General features: G+C 42.8%; 1 protein-coding gene across 2 annotated transcripts in view; it reads left to right on the top strand.

Moving 5' to 3' along the window:
* The first annotated feature begins 9242 nt into the window (after positions 1-9242).
* PIWIL4 (piwi like RNA-mediated gene silencing 4) overlaps positions 9243-12454 on the top strand; it is a 41858-nt gene continuing 38646 nt past the window's right edge. Inside the window, exons 1-3 of one of the 2 annotated variants that reach the window (XM_016206726.2) lie at positions 9243-9329; positions 10782-10860; positions 11865-11996. In XM_016206726.2, coding sequence (XP_016062212.2) covers positions 9243-9329; positions 10782-10860; positions 11865-11996 — 298 coding nt within the window. Of the gene's footprint in view, positions 9330-10781; positions 10867-11864; positions 11997-12454 lie in introns of both variants that reach the window. The other variant, XM_016206727.2, reaches the window with a different exon arrangement.

Genomic DNA, 12454 nt, shown 5'->3' with positions numbered 1-12454 from the left:
TCTCTGCTTTCCCTCCTCCAACACGCCCCCTCCTCCCCCCCCCCCCCCCCCCCCAGACATGCTCATGTCACTATAGGTTCTGAAAAACGATGGTCAGCTGAGGGTAGGAGAGGAGTGACAAGCAAGAGGACTTGGTGGAGTGAGTAAGGAAACAAAAGTGCACTGTGAAGCAGAACAGGTGGTGCTTATGGACCTGGAGGGAAGGAAAAAGGAAAGACTCCAGGCAAATGAGTCAGGTGTTTGAAGAGAAAATGAGATTAGGAAAGGAGAGGGGAGATAAGATAAGGGTTCAATGACAAAGAAGGTGGGGTAAAGGAGGAACCATATGCCTCAGAGAAGGAGAGAGTGGGGTAAAAGCCACCATGCAAAGCCACTTCTAAAAAGAGACCTGCCTTCCAAGTTGAAAGGTAGCATCCGGTGGCAGATGGAGAGTGAAATCTGAGCTCACCGACAGGGAAAGTCAGGAACTTAACAAGGAATAAACTAACATTTCAGCAGAAATAGAAAACTGTCTCTTGGTTCATTACAACTGATTCTTGAACTCCTACGAATGCCTCCTTTTCATCTTGGAAAAAAAATCACATTCATTGCAGTTTTGAGAAAATTCCTGATCGGCATACTGCAACTGGACTCAACATCCACTCTTAGAGAAATTCACCTTTTTATATAGCCACAATCACCAGTTGACTCCTTGAAGAGGTCGAAGGCCACAGTACATTTGATATACTTCGTAGTTTTGTGTGGAACCCTATTATAAAACTCTCAAGTGAAGTTGTAAAGAACTGGATTTTTGACATCTTTGAATTTTTTTAAATTACTGAATCTTACCTAAATATACTAAAAAATAGTGCCCTATTTGAACATGAGTGCTAAAAATCTTAATCTGAAATTTTTTTTAAAGGGGGAGAAATGGACTATTGAACAATACAAATATCGCTTCAGTGCCTTCCATGCCCCGGACTGGGGATGTGCTAGGACTTGGGGATGTAAATAATACTAAGGCAAGGACTCTGCACTGAAAAAGCATATGTTCTAGTGGGAGAAACAGACATGGTCGCAGATAATCCGAACACATAAGTGTTGTGGTAATAAAGGTATGTCACAGATGTATTAGATCCTGTGCAGAGTCACAGAATTTAAGGGGACGACAGCAAACTCTTAGTAGGAGCCACAGAGGGGCCAGAGGGATTACATGTCAGGACTGAAATCCCTTCATCACAAACTAACACTTCTTAATGTTCTTTCCGAAAAATACAAGTGTGACAGCCTCTGGTCTCAACATTTATCTACCCGATTATTTTCACTAATACTACAGTTAAAAATAAACATCATTATTAGCATCACCTTCAAAATGTCTAATCTCAAGAGGGGTTTTCCTCTCCTAGCAACGAGGCGCACCTGCTATTCTATGATTTTCTTGTTCTCATGTTAGGTAAACATTTTAGAAATCCCTGTTCCACTACCTGAAACTTAATCTGAAATATAAGTAAGCACAACCATCTTAATGATCAAGCAGAGATACTGTTAGATAAAAATGAGTCGGATCTAATGATTTATCAAGCCTCCTTCTTTGGGAGGGGTTTCTTTGCAGCGTGCTTTCCATATTTTTTCTTTTTACCATTTACATTAAAGATACAGTGATAGACAGCCTCTAAGATGATCCAGATGCTTTTCATACATTGTTTTATAGCTTTTATATATCTATCCATCATTCATCTATCCACATCCATCCAGAATCCAGTCAGTCATTTACTTAATACATATTCACACAAAGTAGGTATCATGCTAGATTCTGGGGACACAGAGGTGGAAAACGTGGCCTCTGCCCTCAAAAAGATCACAGTCTAGAAGCAGACAGACAAAAGAAACAACAATTTTCAAAGGGCTTGATTAGCATCATGGCAGAGGAATGTCTGGAGTGTAAAGGGAGCATGACTGAGGGGTGTCTAATTCAACTGGGGTGTCAGGCGTGAGTGGAGATTAGGGACGGTGTCCCCAGTCTAGAGATGTTTGAGTGAATCTTGAGTCAATATGAAAAGAAGTTACAAGTACACTTAAGAGGTGAGTACAAGAGATATGTATATGGGAAGAATTAGCCTGGGCAAAAGCCCACACATGTGAGAGAATATGATAGGTTAGAGGAACTGGACTAGAAGGCAAGGGTGTGCTGGGGACAGGAATGGGAGGTGAAGAGGGTAAGAGGTGATTCTGGGGAGGAGAGCAGGGTCTGATCAGGAAGAGCTTTGAAAACGAGGCTAGGAATTTTGGAATTTTTTTCCTAACAGTGAGGGGAACCATTGAAGGAGTCAGTTTGATTTGCCAAGAATAAGTCCCAAAGAGGAGACATGGCCTTTGCCAGTGCTGCTTCTTTCTACAGGGTTTTGAGTAGATAGAAACTTCAGGTGTTCAGTTCATCACGTTCCATTTTCACACCTGAAGCCTAATGGAATTGTTAGTTCAGTCCGTTCCCTTCAGTGACTCTGGTTGTGCAGTGTGGTGCTGTTTCAGGATCTAGGAAGCAGGTCTGGTGGTCAAGTTCCATCATCTTCCAAATTTTCCTAGTGCCTCTTGGGGCACAACTGCCACCACCCATTCTCTTGACAACCACTGATCTCTTCTATTGAGGTACTTTGCTTTTTCTAAAATGTCATAAATGAAACTGAGTAATAGGTAACCTTTTAATCTGGCTTCTCAACAATGCATCTGAGGGTCTTCAGTATTATTGCATGTATCAGTTCCTTCCTTTTTACCAATGAAGAGTATTCCATGAAATCTTTATATTCTGTAGACAAGTCCTTTATCATACACACACACACACACACTAGTTTTTGTATTTTAGAGCAGTTTCAGATTCACAGCAACACTGACAAAGAGGAAAGTACAGAGATTTCCCATATAAACCCTGCCCTTGTGCATGCATAGCCTACTGCATTATCAACATCCCTGAGCAACGTGGTATATTTGCTATATTGACACATCATAATCACCCAGAGTCTATATGGTTTACATTATGGCCCAATCCCTGTGTTGTACTTTTTATGGGTTTGGACAAAAGTATAATGACATGTTTTCACAATTATAGCTTCCTACAGAGTAGTTTCACTGCCCTAAATAGCCTCTATGTTCCATGTATTCACTCCTCCCAGCCCCCAACCTCTGGCAACCACAGATCTTTTTACTCTACCCATAGTTTTGCCTTTTCCAGAATGTCTTATAGTTGGAATCATATAGTCTGATGTCTTTTCAGATTGACTTCTTCACTTAGTAATATGCATTTAAGGTTCCTCCATGTCTTTTCATGGCTTGATGACTCATTTCTTCTTAGCACTGAATAATACTCCATTGTCTGAATTTACCACAGTTTATTTATCTGTCTACCTGCTGAAGGACACTGTGGTTGCTTCCAAGTTTTGGCAATTGTGAACAAAGCAGCCATGAACATCCACGTGCAGGTTTATGTGTGGGAAGTTTTTAACTCCTTTGGGCAAACAGCAATGAATGGCATTACTGGATCCATATGGTAAGAATTTGGTTATTTAAGTTTATACCTTGAGCTGTGCCACTTAACCATATTCTCTGAGGTTTTTTGTTTGTATGTTTGGTTGGTTGGCTTTTTTTTGTTTGTTTAATATATCTTTATTGATTTCAGAGAAAGGAAGGGAGAGGGAGAGAGAGAGAGAAACATCAATGATGACAGTGTCATTGATTGGCTGCCTCCTGCACGCTCCTACTGGGGATGGAGCCCGCAACCCGGGCATGTGCCCTGACCGGGAATCGAACTGCGATCTCCTGGATCCTAGGTCGATGCTCAAGCACTAAGCCACACCCAGCCGGGCTCTCTCAGGTTTTTATGTCTTAAGAAATAAGGAGAAATTGTTATTGTTGACTTAGATGCTGCTGCCACATTCCTCTTCTATGCCGTTCTTTAAATGCCTGACAATACTTTCCTTTTTACATGATGTACTGGAAAGGAAATGGCTTAAGGTATCCTCACCAGGAGAGTAAAATGGCCAATAGGCCAGCTCTGCGTAGAGCTACCCTTGGTTTTAAATTAATACTGCCGATTTGTGCCAAGACACTTAGCCCAGAGTAGACTACCCCATACAAATAAACAGGCAAGTCCTGTTATTCTTTTATTGAGAAGGATTGATGTGAGATTAGGATGATTAATTCATAGCAGCACAGGCAGTTTTGTTCTCTAATTATCAATCTGCAATGTAAATCAGCAAGACTGACTACAAAGTTCCTCTTTATTTCCACTTAGCAATTTATCTACTTGTATTTCCAGGGCATAAACACTTTGTCTGCAGTATTTTCTGAGTTACACTTTTAAATGGGCATCTATTTATCATGTTCCATGCATAATTGAACAAAAAATCCTAATTCAGATGCCATTTAAAAAGTGTCCAATTAAAAAATTATTTTCTCCTTTCTTTTTATGCTTTTCTGTATTATATTTATTCTTTCCACTAGTCTGAACAGATAAATTCCTCTTGAAGCCAAAAGAATGCCTTTGCTCATTACCTCTGCCTCATTCTATTTGAAAACACTTCATTTGCCAGCAGTGCTCTGCAATGACTAATACAATTCTAAACTTTTTTTTCATATTTTTATAATAAAATAATCAAAAGTATTCTATAGCACTCTCAGAAATTAGTCATACTCTACTCTGTTCCTTCTTGAAAGATTTATCAAGGCCCTTTATTGCCTAGTAATTCTATACGCATGTAGCATTTACCATAAATCACAATTATTTAGACATCAACTTTAGCAACCTGCTATTCTGCTTCAAATTCCATTTGCATTCCCTTGGGATTATGGTCATAATATCTTGCTTTATTTATTAAGTATATTAGTCTAGAGCCTAGACTCTAAGCAGTGAGCAAGTTGCACTTAGTAAGCAAGATTCAAGTTGACTTCTGTGTATTATAAAGCATCAGAATAAGAACTTTGTATTCTGCTCTCATAATTGCCAAATTGCTGAGTCATTTGGAAAAGATGAATAAAGAGTTGGAATGAAATTTCTTTGTGGAAAAGCATAAAAATGATAGGACAATATAAAGCAGAGAGAAAAAAGGAAGGGGAATTTTCTCATGGTCTTCAAGCATCTTCGATCATCCAACAAATACTTTGCCAAGTGCTGGGCCCTGATTAGTTGCTGGGGATAAAGTGGCCAACAAAGTTCAAGTCCTCATGGTGGAACCACATAGAAGGAACAGAAAATAAACAAGTAACCAAATGAATGAATAATTTTCTCTAACACATGAGACTCATTGTTCAGAATGATACCCAACATCTTTTATCTTTGCTAGGGCTCAAATAAGAGAAAATGGGTTTTGAACTATAGAGTAGGAAAGACGTTCCTTTAAGGGAGATAGGTAGCACAAGGTAAAGGTAAACTTGACTGAACCTGCTATCTAAACTAGCTACTTTCCCACCTACATTATCTCAATTTCCAATCACAACACTCTTTGTGAGATAAGTTTTATAATCCCCATTTTATAGGTAATGGAAGAGGCTGTGTTATTGCTTAAGGTCACACAGCTCGTCACTGCAAAGCTAGGACTGATTCTTTTGGAATCCAAGGCTATTGCTTTCATTGTGCACCATCTGAGTTCAGGTGGATGCAATATTGCTATTCTAAATCTTTCAACTATGTATAGGATTTTTTAGATAGTTTCTTTCCCTAAAATAAGGGAAAAGGCCTATTTGGGTGGCTTTCAAGCCTTCTTTCAGTAGCAAAATCTAATTTTCAAAGAAAATTGTATGTAGAACTGCAATACATGAAACAGATTAGAGCAGAGCAGCCCTGTTGGAGCTGGGGTGTGCGTATTGTCAGAGCCTCACTCACACTGTCAACTCTGAACTCACTCAGTTTATCGTGTCCCAGGAAATTTCTCTTTACCTAGTGAATTATCACTGTAGTATTAGTCTAAATTAGAGTAAGTTTCTTAGAATCTTACTAAATTTGAATTTTATCATCTTAAAAAAAAATATCTCGGCTCTCGTAACTCTATTTGGGAAGACGTGGCTTTGACCATCAAGCCTGACAATAGTGCATATTGAGAGTAGAGCTATTTGAGGCATGAGTTCAGTAAGAGAGTTAGTGGGAGCTGAGTCCAATGGATACTTAAGAAGCTTACATTCTTACTTCTTCATATTGAAGTCAGTGTGTTACAGGCTCCTGGTAATGCTCTTTTACATTATGGAGTTGTTAATGAACTATATCCCTCCATTTCAACCTCCAGACTGAGAAAAGTAAAGGCTTTAATTGAGTCTTTACCTGAGTCATAAATGTGGAGCCCTTCCTTGGAGTAACAAAGTGAGTAGACAATACTGAGGGGATATAACTTCATGCCTTATTCTGGTAAACTCCAAGGTAGAGCTGGAATCCAAAGGCAACTCCAGAGACCTACTAACTTACAGGGAAGGGGGAGGAGCCTTGCTAATGAAGGAAATATTTCCTCTCCCAATATAAGTTTAAGCAGTACTGCCCTCCACCCGTACTATACCTGTTCCTAGGAGAGGTGCATGTATTATTCTATGAGGTTCCATAAATAAATAAGTGGACATACCTGCAACTAACAAAGAGGGGGCTACTGCAAAGGAAATATGACCTAGAGACCCACATCTACCCTTGGCTACTGATCTTGGGCCTGGCCTCCATCCTCACGTACGTTTCGCACATGTCCTTGGGGATTGGAAGTCAGAGACCATCCCTGACCTCCCCGCTGTATCCTCTGATTATGCTTCTATATCACATCAAAGTAGGCACAATGCCTAAGGCCCACAATACTTTTAGGGGTGCTTGAAAATGTTTTGATTTCTTTTAAAATCTGAACAGAAAAAATTTTTTTAGGGAAAAGAAAGTAATCTAATATATAATATTAATATATTCATTTTAAAAATGTTCTTGAGGTTAATTTCTAAAATTTAAGCATAGTTGGTATACAATATTATATTAATTATATTAGTTTTAGGCGTACAGTATAATGATTGGACACTTTTATGCTCTACAATATTATCACACCATGAATTCTAGTAATCATGTCACTGTGCAAACATATCATAGTATTACTGACTATATTCCCTTCCACCTTTTTCACCCATCCCCCCATTCCCTCCCCTCTGGTAACCATTCCTTTGGTCTCTGTTTCTATGAATGGACAAAGAACCTGTGGTATAGGCACACAATGGAATTTACGAGGCAATAAGAAAGAATGAAACCCTGCCATCTGTGACAACACGGATGGGCCTAGGAGGTATTATGCTAAGTGAAGTGTTGGCCAGAGGAAGGTAAGTGCATGGTTTCGCTTATATGTGGAATCTAAAATATATTCATTTTTATACTATCTGAGTTGTAAGGTAATGTTTTTAATATATATCTTTTTAATTGAAGAAGGTGCCCACCAAAGTAAAAGTACCTAGGGCCAAGGGAAGTGAAATCCACCCTGTGGTCACTGGGGTGGGGCTTCCTGCTGGAGGTGGGTGGATTTTCCCTGGAGAGAGAGCTTGTGTGAGGAAAGTGCAAACCTGAAGGCTAGAAGGCTAGGGAGGGTCTAGAAAATAGAGGATTTCTCCATTTGGGCAACCCGCCTTGCTCAGCAGTTGAGCATCGGTTAACTATTGACCTACAATCCAGGAGATTTTGGTTGGATTCCCCGTCATGGCACATGCCTAGGTTGTGGGCTCCTTCCCCAGGAGGGGGCCTGCAGGGATCAATGACTCTCTCATCATTGATGTTTCTCTCTCTCCCACTCTCCCTTCCTCTCTCTGAAATCCATAAAGACATATATTTTTTTAAATTAGTATATTTGACTTAGTCAAAATTAAAGATTTTAATTAAAGGGCTTCATGGTCAAAATTAGCAAGTGATGGGTTGGGGGTAAATATTTGCAATGTTAAAAAAAAAAAGATAATTTTTTTTCCAAATCGTAAAGGAAAACATGAAAAGCCCAATTTTATTTATTTATTTATTTATTTATTTATTTATTTATTTAAAATATTACAAATGTCCCTTTATCGCCCCAATGACCCATTCCACCCTGTCCCATCCCCCTCCCCCTCCCCAGTCCCTCTCCCCACCATTGTCCATGTCCTTGGGTTGTGCGTATCTGCATATAAATTCTTTGGTTACTCTCTCCCCCTCCACCCACCCACCCCCTTCCCTCCCTCTGACATTCGTCAGTCTGATCTATGGAGAAGCCCAATTTTAAAAACAGCCATGTATGTAAAAAACACTTCACAGAACAGGAAACTCCACAGCTATCACATAATGAAAAGGTGCTTACCCACACTAGCCAGCCGAAAATACAAACTGAAAAAACAGAACAACGTGATGCAGCCTTACACACAAAAGGTGGGCAAAAACTAGAGAGTTGGATAACGCCAAATTTGGGGGCGGCAGTCTAGGCCTCTACCCACAACAGCCCCCCACCCTGCTGCCCCGGTCGCACTAATCGCCCCCCAGCTCCCGGGCGCTGCGCCCCCTCTGTGCGCTCCCCCCAATGCTCAGCCTCCCCACTGTGCGCTCCCCGCCAATGCACAGCCTCCCACTGTGCACTCCCCCCCAATGCACAGCCTCCCCACTGTGCGCTCCCGCCCAATGCACAGCCTCCCACTGTGCGCTCCCGCCCAATGCACAGCCTCCCACTGTGCGCTCCCCCCCAATGCTCAGCCTCCCACTGTGCGCTCCCCCCCAATGCTCAGCCTCCCCACTGTGCGCTCCCCCCAATGCTCAGCCTCCCACTGTGCGCTCCCGCCCAATGCTCAGCCTCCCCACTGTGCGCTCCCCCCAATGCTCAGCCTCCCACTGTGCGCTCCCCCCCAATGCTCAGCCTCCCCACTCTGCGCTCCCCCCAATGCTCAGCCTCCCACTGTGCGCTCCCCCCCAATGCTCAGCCTCCCACTGCGCGCTCCCCCCAATGCTCAGCCTCCCACTGTGCGCTCCCGCCCAATGCTCAGCCTCCCACTGTGCGCTCCCCCCCAATGCTCAGCCTCCCACTGCGCTCTGACCTCTGCACGCTGCTCCACGCCCACTGTGCGCTCCACCCTACGTCCATACCGCGTACAGTGCGTGCTCCCTCCACCCACGCACGGGACTCAGTGCGTTTCAAGCCCAGGAGCTAGAGACCCGCTGCCTGCACGGCTTGTGGTGGCCGCCACGCCGTTTGGGTACCAATGAAAAAATACCCTATTTGAGACTTTGCTGCCTTGGAAGTCACTCTGGGCTCCTTGGGAACATGAGTGGACGTGCTCGCGTTCGGGCCCGAGGCATCACCCGCAGCCCCAGGGCGTCGGAAGTGGGCTGCCCCCAGGCCTCCCCGAAGGTGCGTACGCCCCCCCCCCCCCCCCCCCCCCAGGCACAGCCTCCCCGCCGGGGCCTTGGTCTCGCTGGGTCTCCTTCATGGACTCGGCTGTCCTCTGTCTCTCGCTCACCTTCCCTCCTCTTCTCTTTCAACTTTGAGCCTCGCCAGGGCTTCTCGTATTTTTCCCTTCGGGATCTTATCTGAGTAAGATATTAATGTAGATATTTTGGCCAATGGAAAGAACTAAGAATTGGAAGTAAGCATGTCGTTCTTTTCTGTTTTCTGAATTTTAATTACTTAATTTGGGTTAAGGTCTCTTGGTAAAAATTGCCATGCCTTCAGTAGTACCCTACGGGTACTCCAGTAGGATTCCTCTTGTCAATTCATATGTAAAAATAAGTCATCTGGGACACAGGGTGGTTTTGAGTCAGTCACTGTTTCTTGAGCAGCCACTGTGGGTGGGGCTCCTTGCTGGACTTGGGCAACTAGAATGAACTGACCAGCACATCAGCAACTGTTGAGTGATGTTACTACGTACCCTTAATATTTGGAGCAATCTCTTAGACTCTATTCAAAAGAATTCAAGTGAGCAGTCTGGTCGTTACGCCTTCACTCTCGCGAAAAGGTCTTCTCTTGACTTCATACATTTTTTAGCAGGCCCAGATATGTTTCTTCTTGAACAAAGAGAAGGAGTTACTGTGGAAAAAGAAAATATTTTTAAAAAGAGAAAATAGTACCTTCACCTATTTTATGAACTCGTTTGGAAAAGTTTATTCAGGACAGTCATCTTCTGAGCTAGTGACCCAGATCCTCTGGGCTCAATTTATTGCCTCGCTACAAACATGTCCACGTTGCAGGCCCACGTCTGAGGGCCATGGAAGCAGGAGTTCGCGCTCATCTGGACCACCTTCCCTCTGAGGAGCTGCCTGACTCCACGGTCTCATCTCTGCCTCTTTCCAGGGTCGAACAGCTGTGTCTGGCTCACAGTTGGTACTAAAATGAAAATGTGGTGAATGGGAAATAATATAGCTTGTCCTTACCCTTTTTTAAAAAAATTATTTATTTTTATCTTTTTATTGATTTCAGAGACAGGAAGGGAGAGGGGGGGAGAGAGAGAAACATCACTGGTGAGAGAGGCCTCACTGATCGGCTGCCTCCCGCCCGCCCCTGCTGGGGATGGAGCCCGCAGCCCGGGCATGTGCCCTGACCGGGAATTGAGCCGTGATCTCCTAGATCCTAGGTTGATGCTCAACCACTGAGCCACGCCCGGCCGGGCTCCTTTTTTTTTTTTTTTTTTTTTTTTAAATGAGCAATTTCTTATCATTTCTTAAGTGTTTTACCTATTAGCATTAGCTCATGGCAATCTAATGACTTAGGACTTGACATGGTTCTTATTTTGTAGTAACCTTTTGGTTTATGAATTAACATCTCAAACCTGACCCAAACATTTTTTTTTTTTTTTGCCCTTTTTAGCCTATATCTGCTGATCTTAGTGACAATGAAGCCTCGTCTGACAATGGCTTCGTGGAAACAGGCAAGATTCCGCAGCAACGTAAGTGCAGTGGTGTGTGCCATTCGGTTCCGTCCCGTCTGAGGGGATCAGGCGTGACTGCCATGCCTTACAGCAGCAGGGCCCCTTCTTGAGCACCCCATTTACCACTTCTTGGAGCATCCCCTGTGTTTGTTGTGCTGCTTTGGGACTCCCAGACATAGAGTCTGCCACTGAGGTTGCTGACAGTGCTTGGCACTTGGGAATCCACAGATACCAGGAAGCTAGTTTTCAGGTTATTTTTGTCCACTGAATAATTTTTAACAAGACATTTAAAAATTCTTTATGACATGTAAATGTCAGTGCCATCAGCTTGCAGGGGTAATGGGAACCTGCTGCTTCTGCTTCCTACTCCTTCCTTCCCAACCTGTGGTAGACATCACCATTTCATGGTGGCCCTCTTCCCTGAAAACCCAGATTTGGCCTCAGGTTACCTGTCAATATGCTGCTGCAAGTAGCCACTATCACACTGTGTGAGTTAGCACGCTCAAAACACTAGTTGGCTAGGGTTGCTGTGACAGAGTACCACAAACTGGGTGGGGTGAACAATAGAAATGTACTCTCTCATAATTCTGGAGGCTGGAAGTCCAAGACCGAGGTTTCTGCAGGGTTAATTTTTTTTTGAGGCCTCTCACCTTGGCTTAGATGGCCTCTCACAAGAGCTGAAGGAGGGAGAGCTACCCTCCATAAGTGGGTATGGAGTAGACATAAGGAGATAAAGCTTCCCCTTAGCCAAGAGAAGAATCAGAGCAGACCGAAATATTATGAGGTGGGACTAACTCAGGCTCTGTTATTTCTAACAGGACATGCCATGTGTCCTTCACAGTTTATCATTTTTACGCTGAAGACTCTTGCATAGTCATGATTGCTTTCGGCAATGTGGGCCAGTTTTCCTGAAAACCACAAAGATCTGAGTTTTGGTTGTAGGTGCATTTTTTATATAGGAGCTGTGAATAATATCACTAGAGTAAAATATGAGCTGTTACGGCGTTCTCTTCACATTTTAGGTAAAGATGGCGTATCTTCTGGCAATGCTGAATGTACCCTCGTGAAAAGAGGTGGGAAAATCTTACCGGATGTCATGGATTTGGGGGTCTGCACCAGAGAGAAATTGGCCCATGTGAGAGATTGCAAAACAGGTACCCAGTCTTCATGTTACTTTTTTAATGTAACCAAAAAGTACTGTCACCAAATCTTGCTTAAGGAATTTTAATTTCTGGATCTAAAATAAATGAGTTCATATGTTGACCTGAAAGACATTTATTGAACATCTGCTATATTCAAGACATTATTTAGATACTAGTTGTTTTAACCTTCGTTCTCTCTTTTATTAATAGAAAGAGTAACCTTTTCCCTAAAGCGACATTTCACTTGTTGAAAAGATTTTCTCCTTACAACCGCGACAGGAGTTTAAAAAATGTTTTGTCTCTTTCCCAATCCCATTCCTATATGGGAATAATAACATCTGAGCTTCAGGTGAAAAGAAAGATGTTGCTTATTTCTGGAATTCTTAACCCAGATTCCAGGCTTATCCCAGAAATTGCACCCAGAACTGTGGGCCTATGCGTTTTCGGGGAAGTAAGTCTATTTTCATTGG

Source organism: Miniopterus natalensis, chromosome 11 (assembly GCF_054644295.1).
Source record: "Miniopterus natalensis isolate mMinNat1 chromosome 11, mMinNat1.hap1, whole genome shotgun sequence".
NCBI lineage: Eukaryota > Metazoa > Chordata > Mammalia > Chiroptera > Miniopteridae > Miniopterus > Miniopterus natalensis.
This window is presented reverse-complemented; position numbering and strand designations above follow the sequence as displayed.